This window comes from Bubalus kerabau, chromosome X, assembly GCF_029407905.1.
Source record: "Bubalus kerabau isolate K-KA32 ecotype Philippines breed swamp buffalo chromosome X, PCC_UOA_SB_1v2, whole genome shotgun sequence".
Lineage (NCBI taxonomy): Eukaryota > Metazoa > Chordata > Mammalia > Artiodactyla > Bovidae > Bubalus > Bubalus kerabau.
The window spans coordinates 62,777,973-62,804,932 of record NC_073647.1 but is presented as its reverse complement, the minus strand read 5'-3'; the positions used below and the strand labels follow the sequence as shown (position 1 = coordinate 62,804,932).

General features: G+C 44.6%; 2 protein-coding genes across 8 annotated transcripts; one reads left to right on the top strand and one right to left on the bottom strand.

The window, feature by feature from the left end:
• Window positions 1–9,880: 9,880 nt before the first annotated feature.
• Window positions 9,881–12,847, bottom strand: ARMCX6 (armadillo repeat containing X-linked 6). Of its 5 annotated transcripts, none has more exons than XM_055563756.1 (4): window positions 12,671–12,847; window positions 12,258–12,348; window positions 11,825–11,909; window positions 9,881–11,545 (listed from the first exon to the last, which is right to left on the bottom strand). In XM_055563756.1, exon 4 carries the CDS (start codon window positions 11,381–11,383, stop codon window positions 10,478–10,480), a length of 906 nt encoding a protein of 301 aa, XP_055419731.1. In that variant the 5' UTR covers window positions 11,384–11,545; window positions 11,825–11,909; window positions 12,258–12,348; window positions 12,671–12,847; the 3' UTR covers window positions 9,881–10,477. The 5 variants fall into 5 exon arrangements, with proteins under 5 accessions (XP_055419731.1, XP_055419734.1, XP_055419730.1 ...); XM_055563759.1 differs by having other exon boundaries at window positions 11,833–11,909; XM_055563755.1 differs by having other exon boundaries at window positions 12,270–12,348.
• Window positions 12,848–17,756: 4,909 nt separating this feature from the next.
• On the top strand, window positions 17,757–26,218 carry ARMCX3 (armadillo repeat containing X-linked 3). Of its 3 annotated transcripts, XM_055564315.1 has the most exons (5): window positions 17,757–17,896; window positions 18,427–18,506; window positions 18,800–18,860; window positions 19,135–19,205; window positions 19,465–26,218. In XM_055564315.1, exon 5 carries the CDS (start codon window positions 19,616–19,618, stop codon window positions 20,753–20,755), a length of 1,140 nt encoding a protein of 379 aa, XP_055420290.1. In that variant the 5' UTR covers window positions 17,757–17,896; window positions 18,427–18,506; window positions 18,800–18,860; window positions 19,135–19,205; window positions 19,465–19,615; the 3' UTR covers window positions 20,756–26,218. The 3 variants fall into 3 exon arrangements, with proteins under 3 accessions (XP_055420290.1, XP_055420289.1, XP_055420291.1); XM_055564314.1 differs by lacking the exon at window positions 19,135–19,205; XM_055564316.1 differs by lacking the exons at window positions 17,757–17,896; window positions 19,135–19,205 and adding an exon at window positions 17,906–18,051.
• The last annotated feature ends 742 nt before the right edge of the window (window positions 26,219–26,960 follow it).

The window sequence follows — 26,960 nt, the reverse complement described above, 5'->3', positions numbered from 1 at the left end:
AAAACAATTTTCTCTTTGAAAATTCATAGTGCACATTTATTGAAGATATTTCTCACAGATAACTAGATAAGCACAAACTCCTGTCCAGGGCCAATCTTACAGCTTGAAAGCTAGAAAATCAAATTGAGTAGACAATGAGCACTAATTATGTGCAAGGCAGATGGAGATTCAATAGCAAACAAAACAGGCACCATTCTTGTGTTCATAGAGCTTATCATCTAGTGGGGAATACCGGCAAAGAAAAAGGAAAATACAATGGAGTGTGATGAATGCTAAGAAAATTAATCGTGAAAAGCCACTTCAACTAAAAGTGCAATAGGATGTGATTTAAGCGTCCTTTGTGTCACTCAGTTCAATTTTCTCTCAATTGTCACAAGCTAAGTTGCCAGAACATGAAGAAACTGTGTTGTGTGTTACTTTGCCCTGTGTGTCGTGTCATAAGAAAGCTCAGGAAGGTTGGCATAGAACATGGAGTTATTTGTCTTTCTGGGCCTGACTAGAGGCTCTGTTAAACCAAGCCTTGCAGTATGCTGGGTTCTAACTCTTTCACAGAGAACATCCCCATGAATTGTAAATTAGTTTTGTGCTTGACAGTCTGTTCAGTGAATTTTCCAGAAGCACTCACTGCTATTTAGTAAGCACTCACTTACTTTAAGTCAGCCTCTGGACAACACCGAAATCCAGAAAAGGAAGAGACTCTATCTTTCTCTCTTTCTTTCTTATCATGGTAAGAACACTTAACATGTGATCTACCCTCTCAAAAGTTTGCATATTTCTTGAAGTTAAAAAGTCTGTACAAGTTGACAGCTAGAGCCACCATGGAGCAGAAGATCCATAATAAGAAGCATAGTGAGACTGGACCAAATAAGGAGTCACAGAGACAAGTTATATTTGTAGGAAATAATCTGTCCCCAGTGAGCATTAGAGATGAGTCCAGCCTCAAGCAGCAGGAGAGAGGAGAGACTATACTTTTAACACTGCCCCAGCTACCTCTTTTGAATGACTTGGGACTAAAAAAATTCTTGGTATCAGTGAAGACAATCCTGGCCTTTGTTCCAGATGTGGTGCTGGTGGTAAGTCATGTCCGACTCTTGCAACCCCATGGACTGTGTAGCCCACCAGGCTTCTCTGTCCATGAGATTCTCCAGGTAAGAGTACTGGAGTGGGTTGTCATTTCCTTCTCCTGGGGATCTTCCTGATCTAGGAATCGAACCCAGGTCTCCTGCATTGAAGACATATTCATTGTTCCAGATCATTCATTCATTCATTACTACAGATCATTGTTCCAGACTATCAATCTGTAAATAACTGGTTCAATAAAACCCAATATCCCTCAAAGATGGGGATTCAAAATAGAACTGGCACAAAAGGTAAACAGAGGTAATGCAGGGGGGAAAGGATAAAAGGGACCTGAAAAATGCATAGTAGATGAAGAAAACTCATATGAAGAAAGTAGGGAAAATTGTCAATAAATATTTCACCATGAATTTTCAAGAAAAGGATGGCAAGACAAGAATGAGCTGAAATGTGAGCTGTCAGGCCTCAGGGAAAATGTAGAAGAAATTTAACAATCACAGAGATGAAGGCAAAAGTGACAGGGAAGAAAGAAACCTTAGCAAAAGTCTAGCAATTAGTGTCAAATCTATGCAAATTTAGGACAAAGACCAAAACAAATGTGGTGATTATAGTTACAGAACAATATAATGGTGATAAACCCAGATGGAGTAGAAATGATTTAATTTGCAACAATTGGGAGAGAAAGAAAGAAAAAGTAAGTGAGAGGTAATGTAAATATGTTGATTTTCTTATCCCTAGGGCCAGGGTAGGGGGTGGGGTGTCAACAAAAATAATATCTAAAGCAGACAAATCTGGCAATAGGGGTCTAAGTGTATTGAGTAGTCAAAAGACAAACACTAAGAAATACAAAGATCTTCACGACCAAGATAATCACGATGGTGTGATCACTTACCTAGAGCCAGACATCCTGGAATGTGAGGTCAAGTGGGCCTTAGAAAGCATCACTATGAACAAAGCTAGTGGAGGTGATGGAATTCCAGTTGAGCTCTTTCAAATCCTGAAAGATGATGCTGTGAAAGCGCTGCACTCAATATGCCAGCAAATTTGGAAAACTCAGCAGTGGCCACAGGACTGGAAAAGGTCAGTTGTCATTCCAATCCCAAAGAAAGGCAATGCCAAAGAATGCTCAAACTAAAGCACAATTGCACTCATCTCACATGCTAGTAAAGTAAAAATTCTCCAAGCCAGGCTTCAGCAATATGTGAACCATGAACTTCCTGATGTTCAAGCTGGTTTTAGAAAAGGCAAAGGAACCAGAGACCAAATTGCCAACATCCGCTGGATCATCGAAAAAGCAAGGGAGTTCCAGAAAAACATCTATTTCTGCTTTATTGACTATGCCAAAACCTTTGACTGTGTGGATCACAATAAACTGTGGAAAATTCTGAAAGAGATGGGAATACCAGACCTCCTGACCTGCCTCTTGAGAAACCTGTATGCAGGTCAGGAAGCAACAGTTAGAACCGAACAAGGAACAATGGACTGGTTCCAAATACGAAAAGGAGTACGTCAAGGCTGTATGTTGTCACCCTGGTTATTTAACTTATATGCAGAGTACCTCATGAGAAACCCTGGGCTGGATGAAGCACAAGCTGGAATCAAGATTGCCAGGAGATATATCAATAAGCTCAGATATGCAGATGACACTACCCTTATGGCAGAAAGTGAAGAGGAACTAAAAAGCCTCTTGATGAAAGTGAAAGAGGAGAGTGAAAAAGTTGGCTTAAAGCTCAACATTCAGAAAACGAAGGTCATGGCATCTGGTCCCACCACTTCATGGGAAATAGATGGGGAAACAGTGGAAACAGTGTCAGACTTTATTTTTCCTGGGCTCCAAAATCACTGCAGATGGTGACTGCAGCCATGAAATTAAAAGAGGCTTACTCCTTGGAAGGAAAGTTATGACCAACCTAGATAGCATATTCAAAAGCAGAGACATTACTTTGCCAACAAAGGTCTGTCTAGTCAAGGCTATGGTTTTTCCAGTAGTCATGTATGGATGTGAGAGTTGGACTGTGAAGAAAGCTGAGCACCGAAGAATTGATGCTTTTGAACTGTGGTGTTGGAGAAGACTCTTGAGAGTCCCTTGGACTGCAAGGAGATCCAAGCAGTCCATTCTGAAGGAGATCAGCCCTGGGATTTCTTTGGAAGGAATGATGCTAAAGCTGAAACTCCAGTACTTTGGCCACCTCATGTGAAGAGTTGACTCATTGGAAAAGACTCTGATGCTGGGAGGGAGGCAAGAGGAGAAGGGGATGACAGAAGATGAGATGGCTGGATGGCATCACTGACTCGATGGACGTGAGTCTGAGTGAACTCCGGGAGTTGGTGATGGACAGGGAGGCCTGGTGTGCTGCGATTCATGGGGTCACAAAGAGTTGGACATTACTGAGCGACTGAACTGAACTGAAGAAATATAATTTAATCAACTAAAATTGGGTATATGAAAATAGGAAAGAGAAGGGAAGAAAAAGAAATGTATAATATATAAATAAGTATAACCATTGAATCATAATTTCTACGTCCATGAAAAATGATGACAAAACCTAAATATCCACACATAGTGCTGCTGCTGCTAAGTCGCTTCAGTCGTGTCCGATTCTGTGCGACCCCATAGACGGCAGCCCATCAGGCTCCCCCGTCCCTGGGATTCTCCAGGCAAGAACACTGGATTGGGTTGCCATTTCCTTCTCCAATGCATGAAAGAGAAAAGTGAAAGTGAAGTCGCTCAACATGTCCGACTCTTAGTGACTCCATGGACTGCAGCCTACCAGGCTCCTCCATCCATGGGATTTTTACTGACTAAATAATTATGGCATATTTATACAATAAAATACTATTCAACTATAAACTAAAATGTAATTTTTATGTAGTGATATCAAATGATTGACAAGATTATGTTTGTGAATATATATATACAAATGTATATTACATATTTCGCTACATATCCCCCTATATATAGATACACAATAAATTGATATTGATGGAGGAAAACTGGGTAGTGGGGACAGAAAGGTAAGAGAAAGATTTACAATATATACTCTCTGTTATCTTTTGAACCACTAGGACAACAGAGGATGAACCACTAGAATTTTGAACCACTAGGATGACAGAGGATGAGATGGTTGGATGGCATCACCAACTCGATGGACATGTGTTTGAGCAAGCTCCAGGAGTTGGTTATGGATGGGGAAGCCTGGCATGCTGCAGTCCATGGGGTTGCAAAGAGTTGGACATGACTGAGCTATTGAACTGAATTGAGGCTCATACTTATTTTTTTAACAAATTAAATCTACATTTAAGTTGAAATATAAAAAATTAGTTGAGCTGTCTTTGTCCAGCCTTGTGGATATTATGTTATGGGAGATGACTGATAGATACTTTGTAGAGTTTCCTGATTCCATATTCATCTCTCTCTGTACTAGCCCCCTGAGGACTAAGGCAAACATATAGGGCAGTGTTTCCTGTTTGCCCACCTAGCCCCCTGTGCCCCTGCCCATTCTTGATCCTGCTCTGGTGCAGTTTCATTTGCATGTAACAAGAATGATATTGTAAAAAATATTTAACCAAATTATATCTAATTTCCCCCTGTAAATAATGTTCCCATATGGCCCATTCATCATTAAGATTAAATGATTAGGATTATAACCTCACACAAAGAGAAACGACCTACTGCTTGTACCTGAGTCAAGAAACTTAGGATTCTCAAACTCATAATGATCAATTTAGAGTTTTCCTGAATCCCCAAAGCTCTAATTACATATCAAAAAGCAGGCTTGGAAGACTCTGACCATAGATCTCTGCCGCAAGCTATAGATAGTGAGAACTTGGAACCTAAACGAAGTGTCCATCAGAGAGGAACTCTGTGGAGCAAGAGCAGGAAAAAGAAGGGAAAACAGCCACATGTCTCCTGGCTCAAATTAGTCCCTAGATTGAAACCCTATTGGGTGGGGGTGGGCATTAGCAGGACCAGAGGACTTATCAGAAAATATTGGAGCACTAGGATTAGTTTCTTGTTTCCCCAGGCACAAGCTTTGAAAAGTGTGGGGTCTGACCAAGGGACAGAGTGACAGCAGAAAAGGCTGAGAGAGGAGGCTGGTGGGAACATTTCCCATCACTCTGCTTACCTCCATATGCCTTCCCTAGTTATGAAAGTCACGAAATCCATTTACTACTTAACAGCCTGAATAATGAAAAATACAGGATTCTGGATATATAGTTACACACTGACATTACTCTTTGTGAGTTGCAAAGAGGGGGAGTTTATTCAGAGGGGGATTGTGTGACATAGTTATTTGGAGTGCTTATTTGGGGTAATAACTTGCATCATCAAACTACCCTTCCTTCCTTCAAAATCATCCTATTTCCAGATACCAATTACAAAGAACAGTAGAATACTCATGGCGAGACTTAATGGAGACCTTGCCAGGGTTAAAGAAACGTGACTGAGTAAACCAGAAGAACCTGTTTGAACTACTCCACTGCCAGAGGAGAGGGAGGAAGACAATCTAAAAGTAAAATGAAAGAAAAGAAAGGTCTATACGGAGAGTTCTAAGAAAAGAGCATTGGTGGAATAATAGGGCTTAATGCCTTGTCTTTTCCCCCTTCCCTCCTCTTTAGGAGTAATGATGGTGAGACACTTGACTATCACCCCACTTCACTGCTGTTCCAAAGCAGCAGAAACTACAGATATGTCCAGTGTGCTGGCTCATGGGATAAGGAGAGCAGAGTCGAAATAGTATAGCATTGTAGGAGAGGTAAAGACCATGACACTTCACAAAGCAACAAAAATAGACCCCCACCCCAAAATGTGAAAGATCATTACAAAGAAAACATTCTGACAGAAAGGATCTAAATGAATGTGCCTAGATGGGAAAATTGTGAAGTTGTCAGTTAATCCATCAACTTAGCCCATTTCAATTAAAACATTAAAAACAGATTCTGCAATAATAACATTAGTGTAATTAATTACACCTTCAGAGAAAATTAAGGTACGAGGGCTAGCTCAAACCAAATGTACACACACATGCACACAAACACAAACCACTAATAGGTTAACAAAGCAGCTTACTTTGAAAGCAAACTATTTGTATTAGAAGGAAATACAGTCAATGTCTTCTAATAACCTTGGGCTGTCAAGACTGTCCTAAGTAAAAGAAAATTATAGAGTTCAACAGAAAAACACTGAAAGGCACAGAAATCATAAATTCCTGAATGACCAAATACATCACACAAAAGGAAAATCAAGGGAAGTGTTGAAAGAAACCATGGTGATTTCAACATGTAACAATAGCCTTATTTCAAATGTGGACAATGACTACAGTGTAAATTGTAGAGCAAGTCTATATATAGAAAATAAACTAGCTTTCTCTTGCAAAAGAAGGCAGTTTTGGTGAGGGAATAAGCCAGTCCCATTTTGCTTGGCGCTAAAGCAGGCAGGGCAGGGGGTTCCTAAGTTTCCTGTGGGCCAGAATGCATCCTGAGATGGTATCAGAGGATACCTGATACCTGCTCACAAGCCCCAGCACACCCTCCCTGACAACGCACACACCTCACTTGCCACGGACGACCCAGTAACCCAGAGGGTCCCTGAGCCAGTGAGGGGTTCCTGGGAGAAAGGGGTGTGCCCCAAGAGGAATTCCACACCAGGAAGCCACAGAGGGGCTGCTCAGCTGGGGGCATGAGGTCCCAGAGGCACCAACTATATATCATGAGATTGGAGTGATAAGTGGTGCTGTGTTGACAGGTTATCTGTTTGGAAAAGGAGTCAGTTTGGATGACAGCTCCCACCTTGCACAAAAGGAAATTCCAGGTATATCCTCGAGACAAGCCTTGAAGTGGAAAGGTAAGAAAGAATTAGGAACCCACAGAGGAGGCTCCTTTTGTCAAGGGGAAATGGGGAAGGCCATCCCAAGCCACACACAAAAGCAAGAAGCAATAAGGGAGAATGAGCCTTCTGGGGAAGAGGAGGTCCTGAGCAAAGTGAAGGGGGTGAGTGTGAGAGACAGAGTGAGGTGGTGCATGTGGCATGAGGATCAGACAAGGGACTGGCCGATGCCCGGCAGAGCTGTGCTGCAGTGCCCATCCCATCTTAGACCAAGTACTGCCCCAGGAGAGAGGTGGGGGCCAGTGCTCCACACCGCTGTCAGACTCTTAACCGAAAGTGCTGTGGTGGCCCAGCAGAGGCACTGACTTGATGAGGGCTGTGCCTGTCCCCGGTGACACTTCAAAGTGAGGGCACTGTGGCTGGAACTGCCCCAAGCGCGGCACGAAGGGCCCCGTGGGGATGCAGTCTGGGAGATGCAGGCGGTGTACCAGGCAGGAAGCTGCATGCCTGCCAGCCACACCACCTGGGCTTATGTCAGGGAGGGGCGGGGTGGGGGGGGGCACATATAACAAAGTTCCCAGGACAGGAAGCAGGCTGGGAGGGTACTGGAAGTTGGTGTAACAGTTCGTACCTACAGGCACAAATGTAGACAAGATAATGATGAAGAAAGGAAAGCAGGGCTCTCTCTGGAGCCGGCCGGAAGACAGCGTGTGGAGGCACTTCCAGACTTACCCAAGGCACAGCTTTGGCTGGGGCAGTCCCATCAAGGCAGGCACCCCCCACAGAGTGCGACCAGCTCAAGCTTTGAGAACCCTGGCTAATGCTTGCCACAGGGAAACCCGGCAAGAAACTCGGTGGATTGTAGCAGACGGGTGGGTCTAAGTTTGTGCTGGGTGGTCCCCTGCTGTCTCATTTTTGAATTAAGCATGGCAGGGGTGGCAGGCACCTTAGTCTTTCCAGTGCTGAAAGCCTCTGACTGTGTTCCTCAGGCCCTGACTGCAGGCATGCCTCTTGCTCCAGGTCCCTCCACATCTGAAGGCAGAACCCACGGGGAACTGGGCTCCTGCCCTGGCACAGCAGCCTGCCAAGGGCAACTGAGGCTGGCCAGGGCCGGGAGCTTCCCCACACCGATAGTGTTTCAGGGAAGGCAGTGCCAGCTCGTGGAGAGGGGTCGTGTCTTGGGCCAAGACCCCACTGTGGACACACTTCAGGGCTGGCAGGCTGTCCTGTGACAGGTGCACAGGAGGTGGGCACGGGGCTCCCAGGCCCCGCCTGAGATCGGAGTCAGTTGTGGCCTGAGAGAGCCTAGCGCCTGCCTCAGAGATGGTGGAGCGCTGCCTGTGGCGGGACTCAAGCGGGGACTCGGCAGAGTGCAGAGGAGGAAGGAAGCACATGGCCATTTGGGACCCCAAGCCAGGAGCAAGCAGAAATGCTGTGGTTAGGGCAGAGATCGCTGAGGCTGAGCAATAAAGTGTTGCTGAAGATGCCCCTGGCCAGCAGGCTCCACTGGACAAGTGGATGAGGGGCTGCCTGAGGGCAGTCCTGCCTGGGAAACAGACTGCCCCGCCCACCTGAGGCTGGCTAGGCACAAAGGGAGGATCAGGTAAGTAGCTCTTAGAAAACAGGGGCCCAGCGCCAGCAAACGGAGCCCCAGCCTGGTGAACCTCGCTGGGGGTGTGGTGTCACGGCAACCACAGTCACATGCTGTCCAGCAAGGCGCCAGGGCCCGGGAAGGGGCAGCGTTCTGGCAGGCCCCCATGGTCACTAGGCGGCCCAAACTGTGGGGGGCAATGAGTACAAGCAGGAGAGTGGCACCCCACCTGCGCCCCCCTGCCCCAGTCTCCAGGAGAAGGGAGGGAAACATTGAAATAAAACTGTGCTCTGCACGGAGGAGGGCAGTCAGAAGCAGTACACTGGGACATCGCTGATGACCAGGGCGCAGTGTCCCAGAGCCACACCCCAGGGGGACCAAGAGAGGGCACTGGGCTCACGGGCAGCACCGCTCAAAGGAAGCTTCTCGTCCCCTACATGAGCCTGGCCTTTGAGGAGGAGGACCGCTTCATGACACATCAAAACACCCAGGGAACCTGGCTTTGCTGACCTGGGGCTGAGTCTTGCTGGGAGGGGTCTGGAAATGTGGGCAGGGGCGGTGGAATGAGCTGCACAGATTCATGGAGCTTTCAGTGTGCAGAGCCACATTCTTCCTTTCCTTCCAGGGGTGCCAGAAGCTTGCATGGACCGCATGAATATGTGTCCTTCTGGGTGGACAGCCATGGCCATGCCACACCCCTCAGCATCTGCCCTCCCACCCCCTCGGGGATCCATGGACGTCTCCATCGTCTCCTTCCTGGATCCCACAGAAGTACCCAGGAGAGGGCAGAAAAGAGGTTTCCCAGAGGAAGCAAGGGCCAAGCCTTCCCACTCGGCCGGGAATTTGGGCTTGGCCTCCCAAGGAAGGGAGGAGGCCTGCAAGTAGGTTGCACAGCTCCTTCTCAGGAGAGGGAACAACACCAAGCAGGCCCTCAGCGAGTAGCAACTGTTACTGCTATAATTGTGCATTAAGTGTCAGGGATGGGTTGCCCAGTGGGACGACAGGGATGCACAGACCAACCCAACGGTACTGACCTTCCTCTCTAGGCCGGCAGGCGAGGAAAGACACCTTCATCGAGGGAAGGATTTCTCTGCATCAGGCACTGTGCTGCCTGCTTCAAGGTGCTGCCTCTTCTAGTCCACCCAAGAGTCCTTCTTAATCCCACCCCCCACCCCCTTCCCTGCCCCAGCCCCTCCCCCAGCCCCTTCTGGAGGCTCCTCCTGAACCCTGCAGCTCATCTCTTCCCCAGCCTCCTGTGGGCCCTGCTAAGTGGGCATCTGCCAGGAGCAAATGGCCCCAGTCACTTAGCATGGATCTTGTATTTTGGTCTGTCCCCTCACGCAGACTAGATTCAGAACCAAGTACCGTGTCTCATTTTTGCCAGTTAAAGCACACAGCTTTATTGATGATACATAAAAATGCAGACTTGGTGGACAAGGTTAAGTCAGTACAGCACATAGAAGAGGGGTGTACTTTTTTGCTCAATAGGTATCGTTCATAGGCTCGCGAAGAAAAGAGAGTAAATGGAAAGAATCCCGTCTAAGCAGCAACTGATACGTTTTTGGCACAAGCCCCCATATGGGTCTGGTCTCCCCAACATGGTCCAGCTTAGACACAGAGACCACCACAGGCCAGGCATCCCCAGTGAGGCTGGAACATGTTGTTCTTTAACCACAGCTGGCAGCTGAAGGGACCCCTTTACCACAGGAAGAAGGCTGCAAGGGAGCAATTTACAATGCACATTGCCTGCAGACTGAAAAACCAAGAGGTTACTCAAAGCTCTGTGGGAACCCCTGCCTGACCAGTAAGAGTGTGGTCCTGGATTTAGCAAATGCAACTTTCACCCAGAGATGTGCTGAGCCAGCTAAGGCTGGGTCTTCAATAGCACCCACTGCAGAGTCTTTGAGAACACAAGTGTGTGTTCACCCACTGACTGGGCTTTGTTTTGGAGTGGATCAGTCCCACCCTGCTGGAGGGGCCACTTAAGAGGCCAGGGTTTCTGAGAGAAGCTGTCTGTTTGTGTTCCTGATAAAGAGGGGCAGGAAGGGCCATAGCACTTGGGCTCTCAGCAACTCCCCCGACAAGGCTGGCTTTTCAGACAAACCCGTCAGGGGTTTCACAACCTGCCCCTCAGCACATTCACTTCCCTCTGGTATCAAAGGAAGCATCAAGCCTGGAACGGACTGGGCAAGCATGTTATTAATAACTGTCATGCTTATTAACAAATTTAATCCAGCCTGCTGCAGAAATGAGTTGCAGCAAAGTGACACAGTCTCCCGACACACTTGGCTGATGCACATCTTCATCTGGCCCTGATTTTCAACACTGGCATTCAAGTTATCTGGGACACACAAAGCCTTTCCCTCCTCAACAGCAGGGTCGGGAGTCGGGATTGTGTTTCCAGCAATGGAGAGGCTGGCCAAATGACTGTTGATATCATAGCTAAATGAAAAACCGGCATCCTTGGGCTCAGCTAACAACATTTTTCCCTGAATGAAAGGGCCTTTGGAGAGGCCAAGAGCACAACAGAAATTTTTAAACGTCTGAGCACTCCAAGTATTTTTGTGTTCATAAGGGAACGGGCGCTGTTTTACCAGGTATGTTCGACTGGCTTTGCCCCCACCTGAAGGTCTGTCCTCAGCACCACCGGGTGCTCCAGGTTCAGTCCAGTCCCCATCCTCACTCCAGGGCCGTGCCATAGTTGTCAAATCAAACCAAATCTCGCGCTCCTCGTCATCCAGTTCCCGCTCATCATCCCATTCCTCTTCCTCCTCCTCCGACTTCTCACTGTCATCTCTTCCTATGGTTAGTTTGTAAACGCAGTAGCAGGCACCAGCCCCAATCATCAGTCCTGCGGCCATCCAACCCACTTCCCGAGCCCGGCCCATGTTCAGATCTGTTCAGCTGGGGGTGGGGGGGTGGGGTAGGACAGAACAGGAGAGGGTCTTGTTTCACCTGAAAGAAGGGGGTTCTTAAGGCCAGGGTGAGTGATGGTGGAGGGGAGACAGCTTCAGCCTATTCCAGGCTCCTGAGGCTCTCCTGTGATGAATCTATGGGTGAAAAATGATATTAGGGCTTTTGGCAATACCTGGATTTTTGCCTCACCAGACAGAGTGGAGTTTGAGTTCCAGCTGAGAGAAGCGGATTATTTGGCAATAAGTTCTTTGTTCTTTTCTGTCATCCTCTGTCTCCCCTCAGGACCCACCATTTGTCTCCCAGGGCCTACAGAGAAGGGCAGGAGTTGGGGCTGGGCTATAACCACCAGGGGGTGACAGGTAGTCTCCTCCTCCACCACACCCCCAGCCCCAAAGACTTAGAGGCAGTCTCACCTACCAACCTCTACCAAAGCCAGGTAAATTTCCTTCTTCTTGTCTTCTGTGGTCAATGGTCCTTCCACAGTGATTGATGGACAGTCTGGCAGAAGGACAGAGAGAACGACAGATAGCCGGCTTTGGAAAACTAAAGTGTAGTGGATGGATCAGCAATGAGAACATAGGTCCCTTTTCTGAATTTCCAGCCTTTGAGCTTAAAATATTTCTCACACCCTTCTGACTTTCCTAACACTGATTTCCCCACCCCTCCCCCCTTGTCATCCGCCATTTCCCCAGCAAAGGCCGCCACACCCCTTTCCCTGCGCTGAAATGGGAGGGGGTATGGAGGAAAGGGCCTGGAGAGGGCGGCTCAGACCCGGCCCGCAGCAATCCCAGCCCCGCTCCCTCATCCCCACCGCCATCCCCACCCAGGGGCCAAGGCTCATCCCACCTTCACACCGACCTGCACGGTCCCAAGGCACTTTGGTCCTTCCCTCGCCGCGACTTTCCCTGGCAACCTACTGGCCAACAGATCTACAAACCTGCAGACAGACGGTGGGGGGTAGGGGGGAGACAGAGGGGACGGAGTGCTTGGTGGACGGAGCAGCACTCTGGACAGGAGTGCCCTGATCCTGAAACCTTTCTTTCCTCGGAGACTCTGTGCCAGCCACTCACTTCCCTCACCCGCCGCCCGAAGTCCGCCAATTCTTTCCATGAAAATGGGCATGAGGAGGGGGACGGCAGTATTTAGAAAGTAGGCGAGAAGGGGACACAGACCCCTGTCTGCCGGAACCTGGATCCGTGGCGCTCTTGGCCTTCTCCCAACCCCATCTCCCTCCAAGCAGAGCCCACGCTCATACCGACCTGCAACGCCCGTGGCCACTCTCCTTCTCCTTCACGCGCCTGCAGAGTGATATAGGGGGCTGGTACCCAGACGGAGGCGACTAGCAGTACTTCTGCTCCAGGCAGCTCTGGTCATGTGACGACCGCGTCACCAGTGAGCTCTGGCCCCCAATTTCCACTCCCACAAGCAGTGCGGCAGGCGCCAGCCTGCCCCGTACCTCCCCCCATCACAAGGGGCCTTGTTACTCTTTTCCTCTGTAACAATGCCAGAAGTGCATGGCTCTCTGGTGTTTGCATTTGCCTTCTCTAATTACAGAAAAGGGCAACACTTTGCCTGGGTCTGTCATTTACTTACACTTCTTTTGAGGGGAATGTCTTACCCTTTCTTTGGCTCTGAAACTCCTGTCCCCTCTTTCTTCATTTCTACCCCTTCCCACATGCAGTCTCCGCACCAAAATTAAGCAGAGGGGCAGGGGAAAAAAGCCCAAGTAACAGGGAGATTTTTGTTACTATTTTTAATATATTTATATTCTATTTCTTCCATTCTTTCTTAATTGACTCAAGTTACTATTTTGTAGTCAGAAAATACAAATATGTGTGTGTGTGTATAAAACAAGATTTCCTAGTTAATACAAAGGCCTCATTGATTTAAGCTAATTTGTACATTGAAAATATTTTCTTCTGACTGCAGAGGAGATAGCAGCTTTCAAATAGCATATGAAACTTTAAAAACATACCCTTACAAACAAAGCCAGTGTGCTTTCAATATGATCTATAAATTGATGGATAAAATGAATCTATAGTAAATTGGTCAGTGTTTTAATTGTGACCAGTTTAGAGAAGTGAACCACTATCCCTTTCTTCTTGGCGGAACTCATAGTGTTACGTGTTAGAGAAGACTGCTGGATGGCTTCCATTCTGGTTTTGAAGGACAGACTCTCTGCAGACCCCAAATTTCAATGAATCTTATGTCTTCAGATGAACCTTACAAATTAGTAACTTCACAGATTAGCTTGCTCTTCATTCAAAGCTCTTTATTTAAAATCTATTCTCAAGTTTCATGGTGTAACCCATAAATCATCCAGAAATTAGAGGATTCCCTGCTATCCCATTGATGAAAATGATAGGTGGAATTTTCATTTGATCACGACACTGGTGAAAGACCTCCGGTATTTGTCATTTGTGCACTGTATGTCCTCTTAGCAGTGCCTGGTGTTCAGCCTTTTCCAGTGGAAATAATGGTGAGGGTCTGTGGGTGACTGTAAATCACTGCAACAACCCGACAGCCCTTGAGATCCACGGCCTTTTTCCCTCACAAAAGGCACAGTTCACAGGACCCGAAGCAGTGTTGCCAGGAAAAAGAGGTCTTTTCACCCTCTCCCTTATGTTACAATTTCACTGTACTATCTATACAAGTCCCTCAGAATAATCCCAGAAGGTAGTAACAAAGTCTGCAGAACTTAGTTCCCAGACATCCAGCTGTCCCCGCTGGGGAGTCATGCTCTAAATATAAACCCTTCAGGCAGCCTCTTTCTTAGAACATTGAAATCTGACACCCCAGCAGGAAGCTCCCTGGGTGAGGGGCCCCTGTGTGGGGGAGGCCCTTTCAGGAGGTGAACCAGGAAGCCCAGAGTGCCTTGCTGGTGAAAAATGCACAAGTCAAGAACATGTCACAACTTTCTGGTCTTCCTTAAACATTTATAGTTCAAATACACCAACATTACAACTCATCTTTCTAAACCCCTAACTCATTTGTTTTGCCATCCTCTCCTTACACTGTTCTTCTTATCATCCTTTATTTTACTTCTCCAAAGAAAATGATTTATATTTATGAAGCCTTACTAACAGAACTTGCAGATTTAACTATCATTCAACTTTTGCTGCTAAGAACTTAAAAAGTGGCTTTTATTTATTTTGAATATATACATTAGAAAGAACTGCAGAGCATGTAAAACTTAAGAAAGACAGGTGTCATTGACATGGCTCTACAATAAGGACTCATTTCACAACTCTTACTTAGCCATGCTTCAGGGACAAAAGCTCCACTCTTACCTCTCCTCATTAGTTAAAAACATCTCTCCCCTTTGGTATATTTTTCAATTTTTACAATGTATAACCCCTGACCACCATTCTCCCAGGCTGTCAGATCTTTCCTGTTTGGATCCACTCCCTCTCTTAAACTTCCTAACCCCATGGGAATGATAACCCTTTCAATTCTCTTTGTCATTTTGATCCACAATTCCTACAACCGAACCTGGGGACTGACATTTAAAATCTATTTTCCCTCCATTATACACCCACCAACAAATATTTATTTAAGGGCATGCTATTTGCCTGACATAACATTTAAAAAGCAAAACGGGAAAATCCTTAAGCAATCCCTCAGACAAGTCTTCAAAAGACTATGTGAGTCCACTGTCAAAAGGCACCTTTTGGCTTACATCAGTATATGGTAATATATGATGCATGATTTATAAAGTATTCAAAAACAGAAAAGGATCAGCAGATGGTAACACTGATGGAATTTTGGAGGGTAAGAAAAATAAATGATAGAAGATTGCTATCTTTAAAAGCTGTATTACTTTTTGTATCGTGTTGTTTTTGTGTTGTGTATTAGTTAATTTTGTTTGATTGCAAGCAACAGAAACCACATCTGTTTAACTTAAACAGTGAGGGAATTTTGAAGACCAGCATCAGCTCTGAGGTGTCAAGGTAGGAGGAACCGATAGATGGTCTCTTCAGGACGCCATAAACTTCCACTGATGTTTGGTTTTCTATCTTTGCTCAGGTTTAAATTTCAGTAAGAGAGTAAGTATTGAGTCAGTTTGTTTTGGGCACAATGACCACCCTTTTGCTGTGGAAAATGACAGGGCATTTAAAATGTGAAATGCATTTCCTTTCTTTTCCCAGAGAGAACTGTAAACTGTTTCAGAGGTTATTGTGGATTTGCAGGAGCACTTTAACTACTTTGGATATGCATCTTTTGTCCAGCTGTGACTGAGGTGCTGGGGGTCTATCTGCCACAGCATGCGTTAGTTGTCACTGAACATTAGAGAGGTGCAGTTCTGAAATGGTGGTGCACAAGGCTGTCTTCTAGACCAAAGCTACTTGACTTCCTTGACAGGATTCCACACAGTCGCATCGACAGTACAAAGTCTTATGGTCATCACTTCATGATCAATACCTGAATTTGTCTGTATAGTGAGAGCAGATGCCTGTATCAAGTCAAGACTCTTATTCAGAGAGACATATATAAATCTATATCTGAATGCCCAAACCCGCGGATCTCTGCATTCCCTCCCTGTAAGAAGGCCACAGGGAAGCCTAAGTCTCACGAGGAAATGACAACTGAAAAATTTATCCTGAGAAGTACAACCATCAGGGGTACTAGAGGTTTCTGTTAGTTTTACCAGCCCCTTCAATCCCCGTTGGCAAGCTACTACTTGGGAAGCCACAACTTCAGAAGGTTGCGTGGTAAGCCTGCAATCAGAGAGCAAGGGCATTGGTGCACTTTAAGAAGTGGCTTTCAGCTAAGAAACTTGAAGTACACTTACATATCATGGGGATGGCTCTGCCAAAGAAAGCTAATTTTTCCACGCATCTTAGCCAAGACTTCCTCTCCTCCAGACAGTGCTTGGGTGGGAACTATCAACACTTTCCTCTGACTCTTCTTTTCATATACTCCTGTTTGAATAAGCCCCCTCACTGCACATGATCTTTCTCTAAACACAGAATCATACAGTTGATTTGCTTTCTGCTTACTAAATTTCAGTCATATCCTGTTCATCTTAACCTTACACAGTGTTGTCTATCAATTGTATCTCAATAAAAATGGAAGAAAAAATACATTTTAGTCATATCCTAGTACTATTTTTCAGAAGTTACATTGATATGAATTTCTCTGGAATTTTGCCTGTTCCCAAATTTCCCAGTCTCTTGATTTACTCCCATATTGTCTGTGGATCTTAAAATTTTTATACTCAGAGAACAACCTTATATCTTAACAATCAGGGCACATCACACTGTAGATCCTGTGTTATGACATTATTTTATTATTTTTCCCACTCTTAAAAGTTCGCTCATTGCTGACAGGTGACTTGTTGAATTCATCAATACAGTCAATGAAAAGGTTTCAAACTAATTGCTAGATGCTGAGTTCAGCCAATTTTGACTTGGTCTAACACCTCTAACACCTACTTCATTTAAAGATGCTGTTGTCCATTTGTATATTTTGTAATGTTCTTTGTATGTCACTCGCTTTGTCAGTGTGCATGCCTCCTATCTGACAGACATCCATGACATACTTGTGATTACCACTCAACCTTTCTGTGTAGCTGGCTTCTGAGGGCTCCTGTGGCTTGCTAACTGATGAAAGTGAAAAGTCTATAGCTCTCTTGTTTAGAAGACTGGCCTAGTTAGAAGATTTATGTATTCTCAGACACACTGATGAGCTTATTCAGGATTGTGTTATGTGCTAGGCCCCAGAAGACACTAAGATTGCTTTGAGTGAAGTGTGTAACACTCCCTACAAGTGAGAAAATGTGGGACTTTTGGAGGCCATCACCCAACATCACTCTCCCACTCTTTTTTTTTTTTTTTTAACCAAATGAAAATAGCTTTACAGCCATTTTTTTCCTCCTAAAAAGAATGCAGTCTGGGGGTGGGAAAGGGCAGAACTGAAAGAACAACAACAAAAAATAAAACAGTAAGTTAAGGAAAAAAACTGCATTCACTCCAGGTCTCCTTTTCTGGTGGCTTTTTCTTTTCAGATCTGGGACTAGATTTCAGAGGAAATGGTAGACATTTATAGCTGGGAGGCAGGGAGGTGGAAGGAGAGGTTACTGTCCCAGGAGTCCAGGGAAGGAAGAGGCAATTTTTCAAAAAGTACAAGTGGCCAGTAACCCCAGGGGAAGATGCTGTCCCTTTCTGGTAATCAGAGGAAGGCAAACACCACTACAGGGAGATGGGATTAGGAAAGAAAAAAAGAGTAACAGGGCCTGCTATGGGGGAGGGAAAGAAGGGGGGCGGGCCCTCTTCTGCCGCACTGCTGGTGGGAGGGGAAATTGGGGACCCGAGTTGGTGGATGACGTAGGTCTCACGTGACCAAGAGCTGACGTGTGCAGAAGTCCTTCTTGTTCTGGTCGTTGTTCCCGTCTGAGTATCAGCTCCCCATTGCCCCGAGGGCCAGTGGGCCTGCAGCAGAGGAAAGAAGGAGGAGGAGAAGGAGATTGTCCCGGATCCGTGCAGGTCAGTGCCTGGGAGATTCCAGAAGGTGGGGGTGGCCAAGGGTGCAGGGCGGAAACCGTCGCGGATCCTGGGGGCGCCTCCGTCGTCTCTTCCACTCGCCGCCGGCTTTCCAAGACGTCTGTCCCGCCCGCAGCCCATTCTGATGCTGCGAAATGGTGAGCAGGGGGGTGTTTGGGAGGAGCTCAGAGATCGGGACGTGGGAATCTGGTGGGAACCGAGGCCGTAATCTGGAAAGGGAGCTGTGCCCTGGGTGTTGGCCCCCAGTCTTCCAGGACGGTGCCAGAGGGGAAAGGCTGGACATGGGGAAGGGAGGTGCAACGTGATGTGTCAGCAGAACCCCGAGAGGGGTCGAAGGGGTGGGAAACCTTTGACAGCCAGGCCTCCGAATTAAGGACAGAGTTTTCTGTTCTGGAGACCGGTCCGTCCACCAAGCACTAGGTCGCGGCAGTTTCCCGTCTTTCTTACTGTGACTGTGTCTTCCTGACCATGGCTCTGTGTCTTGTGGATCCGAGCCTCTCCCGGGTTGCCAGTCTTTCCGTAGGTTGCGGCACCACACCAGGCTAGAGAAGAGGAAGGAAATTAACCCCGATCCGTGAAGGTCGATTTGAGGGTAAGACCATCTAGAGACCCTAACGGGGGCGGTGGGAGGATGGGGTGGGGAGAAACCAGAGGTAGCGATAATCTAGGTTAGGTCTGAGTCTGAGTGTGTTTCTCACACTCTTGGGACTGTGGCGAAATGGCGTGCAGTGTGTGTGTGTGTGTGTGTGTGTGCGTGCGCGCGCGTGTGTCGTGGGGGGTGGGGTGGGGGAGAATGACAGAAGGGAAACCTATCAGATAGTTTGTTCGTAATCCTCTTCTCTCAACAGCACTTAGTCCCCATGTTTTCGATCTGTCATCCTGCAGGTCTGCTGTAGCAGGTGGCACCAGTTTAAACGAGGGAGGAAGTTTCCTCGGATCCGTAGAGGTCGGTTTGGGCATGGGGGCTGCCTGGAATGGGGGAGGGGTTGGAAATTGCCCGCGGTTGGACAGGCTCACCCAATGTTACTATTTCTCCAACATCTCTCCATTTCAGGCTAGGGAAGCGGCAGGCATGTGCATGTTTTGGATGGCAGAGAGAGGTTGTGTTTTTGTTTTTTTTTAAATCTGACAACCTAGATAGGTGAATCAGGAAAGCAACAAATGGAGGAACAGTCAATCCATCAAGGCTTCAGTTCTCACTGGCTCTGGTCTCTCTGCAGATTGCAAGGGTTGTTGGGCGTGGCACACCTCCAGGGGAGGGGAGAAGGGGCAAACTGCCTGTCTGGAGGAGGTTAGTGCAATGGTGCCACTCCCTGGGAACATCCGAGTTTGGGGTAGCTGAGGCCCCAGCAGAGAGGATGGGCTCCACTGCCTTTATCTAGGCTTGGGGAGGAGGTGGGCTGGGGAGAGTGAAATGAAGGGGAAAGAGTTTGTTAACAATCTACATTCTCTACCAAGAATTCATTTGCTTGTCCCTCTGTACAACTCTCTGCAGAGGACAACTTAAGGAGAAGAGAAACTCAAACCCTGTTTTCTTTCTCCACCCCTAGGTCCACCTCCAGAATCAGTTGTCGCGGCCTTGAAGTGGCTGAAGACGATCATCCTCCACCGGCCTGCACCCAGGCCAGGCCCATAGCCCTCCTCCCCCAGCCTGAGTGACTACTCTGTTCCTTTGTCCCTGATACCATCAGGGACGATTGCATGGGCTACGCCAGGAAAGTAGGCTGGGTGACTGCGGGACTGGTGATTGGGGCTGGCGCCTGCTATTGCATTTATAGACTGACCAGAGGAAGAAAACAGAACAAGGAGGAAATGGCTGAGGGCGGGTCTGGGGATGTGGATGATGTTGGGGATTGTCCTGGGGCCAGGTACAATGACTGGTCTGATGATGATGATGACAACAGTGAGAACAAAGGTATAGTATGGTACCCACCTTGGGCCCGGATTGGGACTGAGGCTGGAACCAGAGCTAGGGCCAGGGCAAGGGCCAGGGCCACCCGGGCTCGTCGAGCTGTCCAGAAAAGGGCTTCCCCCAATTCAGATGATACTATTTTGTCCCCTCAAGAGCTGCAGAAAGTTCTTTGCTTGGTTGAGATGTCTGAAAAGCCTTATATTCTTGAAGCAGCTTTAATTGCTCTGGGTAACAATGCTGCTTATGCATTTAACAGAGATATTATTCGTGATCTGGGTGGTCTCCCAATTGTTGCAAAGATTCTCAATACTCGGGATCCCATAGTTAAGGAAAAGGCTTTAATTGTCCTAAATAACTTGAGTGTGAATGCTGAAAATCAGCGCAGGCTTAAGATATACATGAATCAAGTCTGTGATGACACAATCACTTCTCGATTGAACTCATCTGTGCAACTGGCAGGTCTAAGATTGCTTACGAACATGACTGTTACTAATGAGTATCAGCACATGCTTGCTAATTCCATTTCAGACTTTTTCCGTTTATTTTCAGCAGGAAATGAAGAAACCAAATTTCAGGTTTTGAAACTCCTTTTGAATTTGGCTGAAAATCCAGCCATGACTAGAGAACTGCTCAGGGCCCAAGTGCCATCCTCGCTGGGTTCCCTCTTTAATAAGAAGGAGAACAAAGAGGTGATTCTTAAGCTTCTGGTCATATTCGAGAACATAAATGACAATTTTAAATGGGAGGAAAATGAATCTACTCAGAATCAATTCAGTGAAGGTTCACTTTTTTTCTTTTTAAAAGAATTTCAGGTGTGTGCTGATAAGATTCTGGGGCTAGAAAGTCATCATGATTTTTTGGTAAAAGTGAAAGTTGGAAAATTTGTGGCCAAACTGGCTGAGAATATGTTCCCAAAGAGCCAGGAATAAGTTCTTGATTTTGTAGTTTAGAAGCAACACATGTTGTAAACTCTTCCTTTTCTCCACCTTGTCTATATGGTAAAGGAATCCTTTCAGCTGCCAGTTTTGAGTTATGAATATCATATTGTATCATCAATGCTGATATTTATCTGAGTTGGTCTGCAGGCCTAAGCTGGATGAATGAATATCACTACCTGTTCTGAAAATGTTTGTTGCTTTTTATCTCACTGCCTAGATTGAAATATTTTTACTATTTCTTCTGCATAAGTGACAGTGAACCAATTCCTCATAAATAAGCTCCCTCCTGTCATTTGCATTGACTGCATTTGTGTATCATCAATGAAGTTGTGTGCTAATGCTGAAAGAAAAAAGAAAGAGAGAAACCATACTTATCTTTCGGTTTATAATCTAGTTGGAGAGATAAGAAACATACAAACAAAAAGAAAACAATATCTCAAGCATATACTCTTTGTTAATATTCGCACTCAGAGCACAGAGAAAGCAAAGGTTTCTGCAGGATACAGTAGTCAGCTACAGATTTATGGAGGAAGTGTTCATTTAAAATGAATCCTCAGTGGGGTAGGTAGGTAGGGAGTTCCATGTGATGGGAGAGAAGGGGAACTGGTGTGAGAATGGCATGGAGGTAGGAACTCTTGCTGTGACAGTGAGGAGACTAGTCTGTTCAGAGTGGAAAGTGTGACTGGAAGTAAATAAATTTGGAAAGTTGGCTGAAGCCAGTTTGTGGAGAACTGTTTGAATATTACCTCACCGAACGCTGAGAGCCAGTGAATAATTTTGACTAGAAAGAGAAATTGGAATTCATATAGAAGTCCCTTTCTCACCTACTGTGCAGTGTCTTTGAGAGTATGGCAAAAATGGAGCCTTTAAAACCCTGGTGATAGGAATTCGCTTACACTGGCACAAGGTTTGCAGAGGGCCATTTGGTAATACATATCATTAGCCTTAAAATATGTAATCCCTTTGTCCTAAGGAAATAATTGAATCATTGGCCAAAGATTGTATGTACAAGGCTGTTTATCCCAGCACTGTGTGAAATAGTAAAAATTGAAAACAACTTTAACAATTTAGCACACTGGACTGGTTACATAAATTAAGGAATATTCACATCAGTCAGTCAGTTCAGTTGCTCAGTCGTGTCCAACTCTTTGCGACCCCATGAATTGCAGCACGCCACATGGTGTAAGATAAATATGTCAATTGCAATCCATATTGTCAGGGAATGATATTCATCATGCACTGTTAAGTGAGAAAGGTAGGTTAGATAGGAGTCTTCTTAGTATGATTCAATTTTTCTGAGAATATAAGATATTTAAGTAGACACTAAAAACTCTGGAATTACAGACATCCATATAATAACAGTGATTGTCTTTGGGTGGAAGGATAGTGTAATTTTTACCTTTTTACTTTTTATTCATCTATGTGTTCTTATTAACCTAAAACAAATACTGATTTTTCAAAAGTTTTTGCAAAAGGAAAGTGTTGGGAATGGAGCAGGTGATTGATTGGAGCATGAACTGAGTATTTACATTAAACATAAGATGGGTTGAAGTTTTCTCTCTGAAATAATAGAAGAGTGCTAAAGATGGGGCTCACTGTAAGAATTAAATGAAGTAATATATGTGAAATACTTAGAATTTTCTGGCACATAGCAATTAAGAAAATTGAGCACACTTAGTCCCTTAGAATTCAGGGTCGATAGTTGTTCTGGTTGACCTTTGTGTTGCTGGGGGCATTCTGCCATGTGTCAGCATCATTTAATAAATAGTAACAACAATAAAAGTTAGCATTTATTAAGTGACTACTGTGTAGAGTGATGTCATTCCTGCAAGGCAACTGTTAACAATAGTTTCTCAAAGAAATAGGCTTTTCTTTTTACTACGTACTCAAGGTGTTTTATCAGACATGATCTCACCTGCCCTTACAATGTATTGTTGGTCAGTTTGGGGATGTTATCCTACTTTATACATGAGGCCAGGAAAGGGTAAAATCTCTGTTCAGTTATGATCTGGTTTTAGCCCCAGGCTTCCATATACTTAGTCAAATGTTGCCTACAATAGACAAAAGGACCATGGACTGATCAGCTTGAAGTTGTTGGGTATGGTGACTCTATTGAATCATGCTGGGGCTCCTTTGACATCAGTTTTAAGGGTGGAATGAGGGTAAAGGAATTAAATTTTTTTATTGCTCTATTATTAGGCAGGAAACAAAGATTTGGGAGGGAAAGCCTTAGCCATTTAAAATAAATTAACTTTGAGATACCTGTGTGACATCTAGATGGATATACCCTAATGTCGTTTTAGTGTATTGATCTGGTGCTCAGAAAAGACCAGGCTGCCGATACAGATTTGGGGGCCACCAGAGAAGAAATGATAAATAAGGACATGGGAGTGGATGTGATCCCCAGAGAGAAGGTTCAGAGTGTAAGAGTGGAAAGCAGCACAAAGAACTGGATAAGGGATTGTGGCAGCTGGGGGAAAGAAGCATCAAATTCCAACTGTGGATACCCTTCGAGATACTAACTATCAGTATACCTATATAGTCTGTACATCAAATTGGATGATACTGTAGGTGAAGTTTCAGAACCTGATTTAAATTTTGTCTACTTTTCTTCTAAAATGTATTCATTGGAGATACTTAAGAAAATAGAGACAATAAGAACAAACTTGTTCCCTCACCCAGATCTGTATCGTGAACATCTAAAAAATATTCTGATCAAGCCACATTGGACTGGGGTGCTGAGTGACTTTTTGACCTGGGGTGGCAATGAGGTGAACTTGGGTAATAAAAAGCCACCCTGAAGCAGGGGCACAGGCCTGACTAGTGTCCATCTGCTCCGCAGGTCTCTTTTCTCATCCTCTCCTCCCTTCCCATTCTCCTTCCCTTTCCCTCCTTCACACTTTTCTCTTATTTCCTCCTCTGAGAGACCATTGACAGTAGTCTCTTTGTGCTTCTGTGTCTTTTGGGGGTGATCGTTTCATCTCCATGACACCAGGTCATGCACCAGTGGGCATTTGATACAGAATGATAATTGTCGTTGCTGTGGTAACAAGATGACCCTGGGTATGTATGGCTGGATGCCAAGACTTTTCAGACCGTTGTTGAACAGAAACTGAGAAAGCACCAGTCTTAGTGCAGATCAGCCCTGTGTGCATTGCATGAATTTTGATGTCCCATACCTGGTATTATTTGAAACTGAGTCACCCGGACTTTGGGAAGTGCTGTGTGAGACAGATGTGTGACTGCCTGGTCCAGGGAAGACACAGGGCCGGCCCAGCCACACTCTGATGTCCTGATGCTTTCACATCAGAGGTGCCACTCAAACATTTTGGGAAGGGCACCCTTCTAGAATAGTAGCCGTGATTGTGGCAGCTCATGGGGGCAGGGAGGAGCCAGTGTCCTTTCTTTAGAAAGGATGGCAGTTTCTTGGAAACAGGAAGTTAGAAACTCAAGGATATTCTGCTATTTTGTTTTTATCTACTGATTTTTAGGAATTTAAGTGGGTCTATTCCAGGCAAATGTGTTCAAAGGTGATTTTACAAAGATGGAGTATAGTTCTCTTACAAATTGTCACCCAAAGCATTATATTTAAAGCTCAGGAAACTGGTTTTCTATTTTTAAATTCATATTTTACTTGCCTTATTTCAAAAGAGATTCTAAGTGTAGATTTAGCAAATTGATGTAGTTCAGGCAAATTTTGTGTTTATGCCTCTGTTTGGTTAATTTCTCTATTCCCTTGAGAGTGGTTTTTTGAAGAATGATTATGACTATTTTCAATGCTAACATTTTACATTCATTCTTCATCATATCCCAGACTGAAAATTTTTTTTCCTGATTTCTCTGTTCAAACTGTGGCTCTTCTTGCTTTTAAACCAGAACTATCATGCTGCCATCTCTGGATGCAGAAGACTAGGATATTGACCCCTGAGGTGTGGTATCAAGCAGGATAACACATATTTACTTTCAGAGATGTGTATCTCCATGCTTTTCCCTCTCCACTGTGTCTTTCTCAGGCCTTGTGTTAAGGGCTTGGGCATTGTTGGGTTTGGGGACAAGCCTGAGGGGAGGGAGGGAGTGGGGAAGAAGCCTTACTGGGGGTAGCTTCATTCTAACAGGTTCATGTCAAAGGAATTTGATCCAGCACTGACGGTGGGCTAAGTGTAACTCTTTGACCCTTGTTGACCATTTACATTTTAAAAAGTGAAAGAGTAAGTGTAGTACAAGCATCTTTGGGTATTAGAACATTTCTAAGTTTGTGCATGGACATAACATGTTATTAAATTGAGTGGATTTTCTCTTTTGAAAATAAAATAAAAAAAAAAAGACAGAATGAGAGTCTGTTACTCTAAGAAATGTAATTACCAAGTAGAACAGATTTTTAGTGTTGGCTGCTCAGAACATTCTGTCCTTAAGATGGATGTACATCAGGAACCACATTATCATCAGAAGGTTGTTTATTTAGTGCTTAGGGAATTGGGGCGAGCTGACTTAGCTAGATGTTGGTGCTGTCAAAGAAGAAGAACCTGATGCACCCATGTCAATTATGGGGGTTGACTTGTGTCTGAAATCAAATACTTGTATTCAAGAGCTAGAGCATGTTTCTCTCTGTACACAATTAGAAATTTTGTCTGCCCAGATGACCCTTAGCCAGAGGTGGATTATCAGTTGATGGTAGTTTTGTGACTGTTAAGATATATTATCAATTAGTTTCCATACAGGATTTGAGAAATGTATATTTTACAACAGGAGAAAACTGTAGTATTTGTAATGCATTCCCTCCTACATATTGATTAGTATCTCCCTTTTCTGAACCTTTCTTATGAGTAATGATAATGTGTTACTGATTTTTTGGAAACCAAGGTAAAATAAATTGTTACCTCTTTAGTTTTTTTCCCATTTCTACTTCAGTTTTCTGTTTGCTAAAATGTGGTGTAACTATAATCTTGCTAAATTTTGTGGCTATATTTCAATAAGCTGTAATGAAAATTCTGACATAATGAAATGGATCAATAAAAGAATTTAATTTTAATTTTTACTGTCTTCCATCATTTAAAACGAATTAAATGGATTATCTTGTTGATATTAGAAAAGATGGAATCTAGGCAAGACCAAATAAAACAGACAACTATTTTCTAAATCTTAAATCCATTTAAACTGACTTGGAGAATAATTCTTTGTAATTACTTAGTATTTAAGATCATCAGTCTTCTCCTCTTGTTATGCTGATCTGTGTAATCTGTAGCCAAAAATTGAAAGTATTAAATCACACCATGTTGCTTATAAAAATTACTTCAATTCTGATTGATTTTCTTCTAATATAAAAGTTAAACCTTTATGTTATGAATGTCATAATTTGTGAATGTCTATAAATACAAGTCACACATATGTGTTTAGGTGGAAATGACTACTTGGGGAAATAATAAGATATTAGTAACACTCTGGAATTGCTTTTCATTTATTTTCAAATTATGAATAGAAGTCCCAGATATATTTATTTTAACTTAGACAGTGGAAAAATTAGTATCTGGGAAAGAAGACCATATTATAGCCTCTGCATTGATGGACAGGATTATGCATCCACCTGGGCATTTGACTACCTCTCTGAAACAGATTTCGGAGTTAGCACTCTGAGAGATTATTTTTCATAGTGAACTCTATTTTAGTCTTCTTTATTATATTTTCTTAAACCATAGAAGTTCTTTATGCTTATTAACAACTCAAACAGATAAAATATAAATTAAAACATAAAACTGCCCTCTTCTCACCCATTTTTACAGTTACCTGCTATTAATGTGTTCTATGCATGTGCTGTACTATGCTGTGCTAAGTCGCTTCAGTCGTGTCCGACTCTTTGTGACCCTATGGACTGTAGCCCCCCAGGCTTCTCTGTCCATGGGATTCTCCAGGCAAAAATATTGGAGTGGATTGCCAAGCCCCTCTCCAGGGGATCTTCCTGACCCGGTGTATGAACCCCCATCTCAGATCTCTTGCATTGGCAGGTGGGTTCTTTACCACTAGCACCTTAAACATAAATGATAACACATATTCATATTTTTATCAGAAAATGAGGTCACTGTCCATATATGGTTCTGTTCTGCAACTTTTATTTCACCTAAAATCATGTGTATATTTCCATGCCTATCCTACCTCATTCAGCTTTGTTCATGGTAGTCATATCATTCAGCCTTTCCCTTTA

What these genes read in the sequence shown, in the direction of transcription:
- ARMCX3 (XM_055564314.1), top strand. Translation starts at nt 19,616, where the DNA reads ATGGGCTACGCCAGGAAAGTAGGCTGGGTGACTGCGGGACTGGTGATT.
- ARMCX6 (XM_055563756.1), bottom strand. Translation starts at nt 11,383, where the DNA reads ATGGGCCGGGCTCGGGAAGTGGGTTGGATGGCCGCAGGACTGATGATT.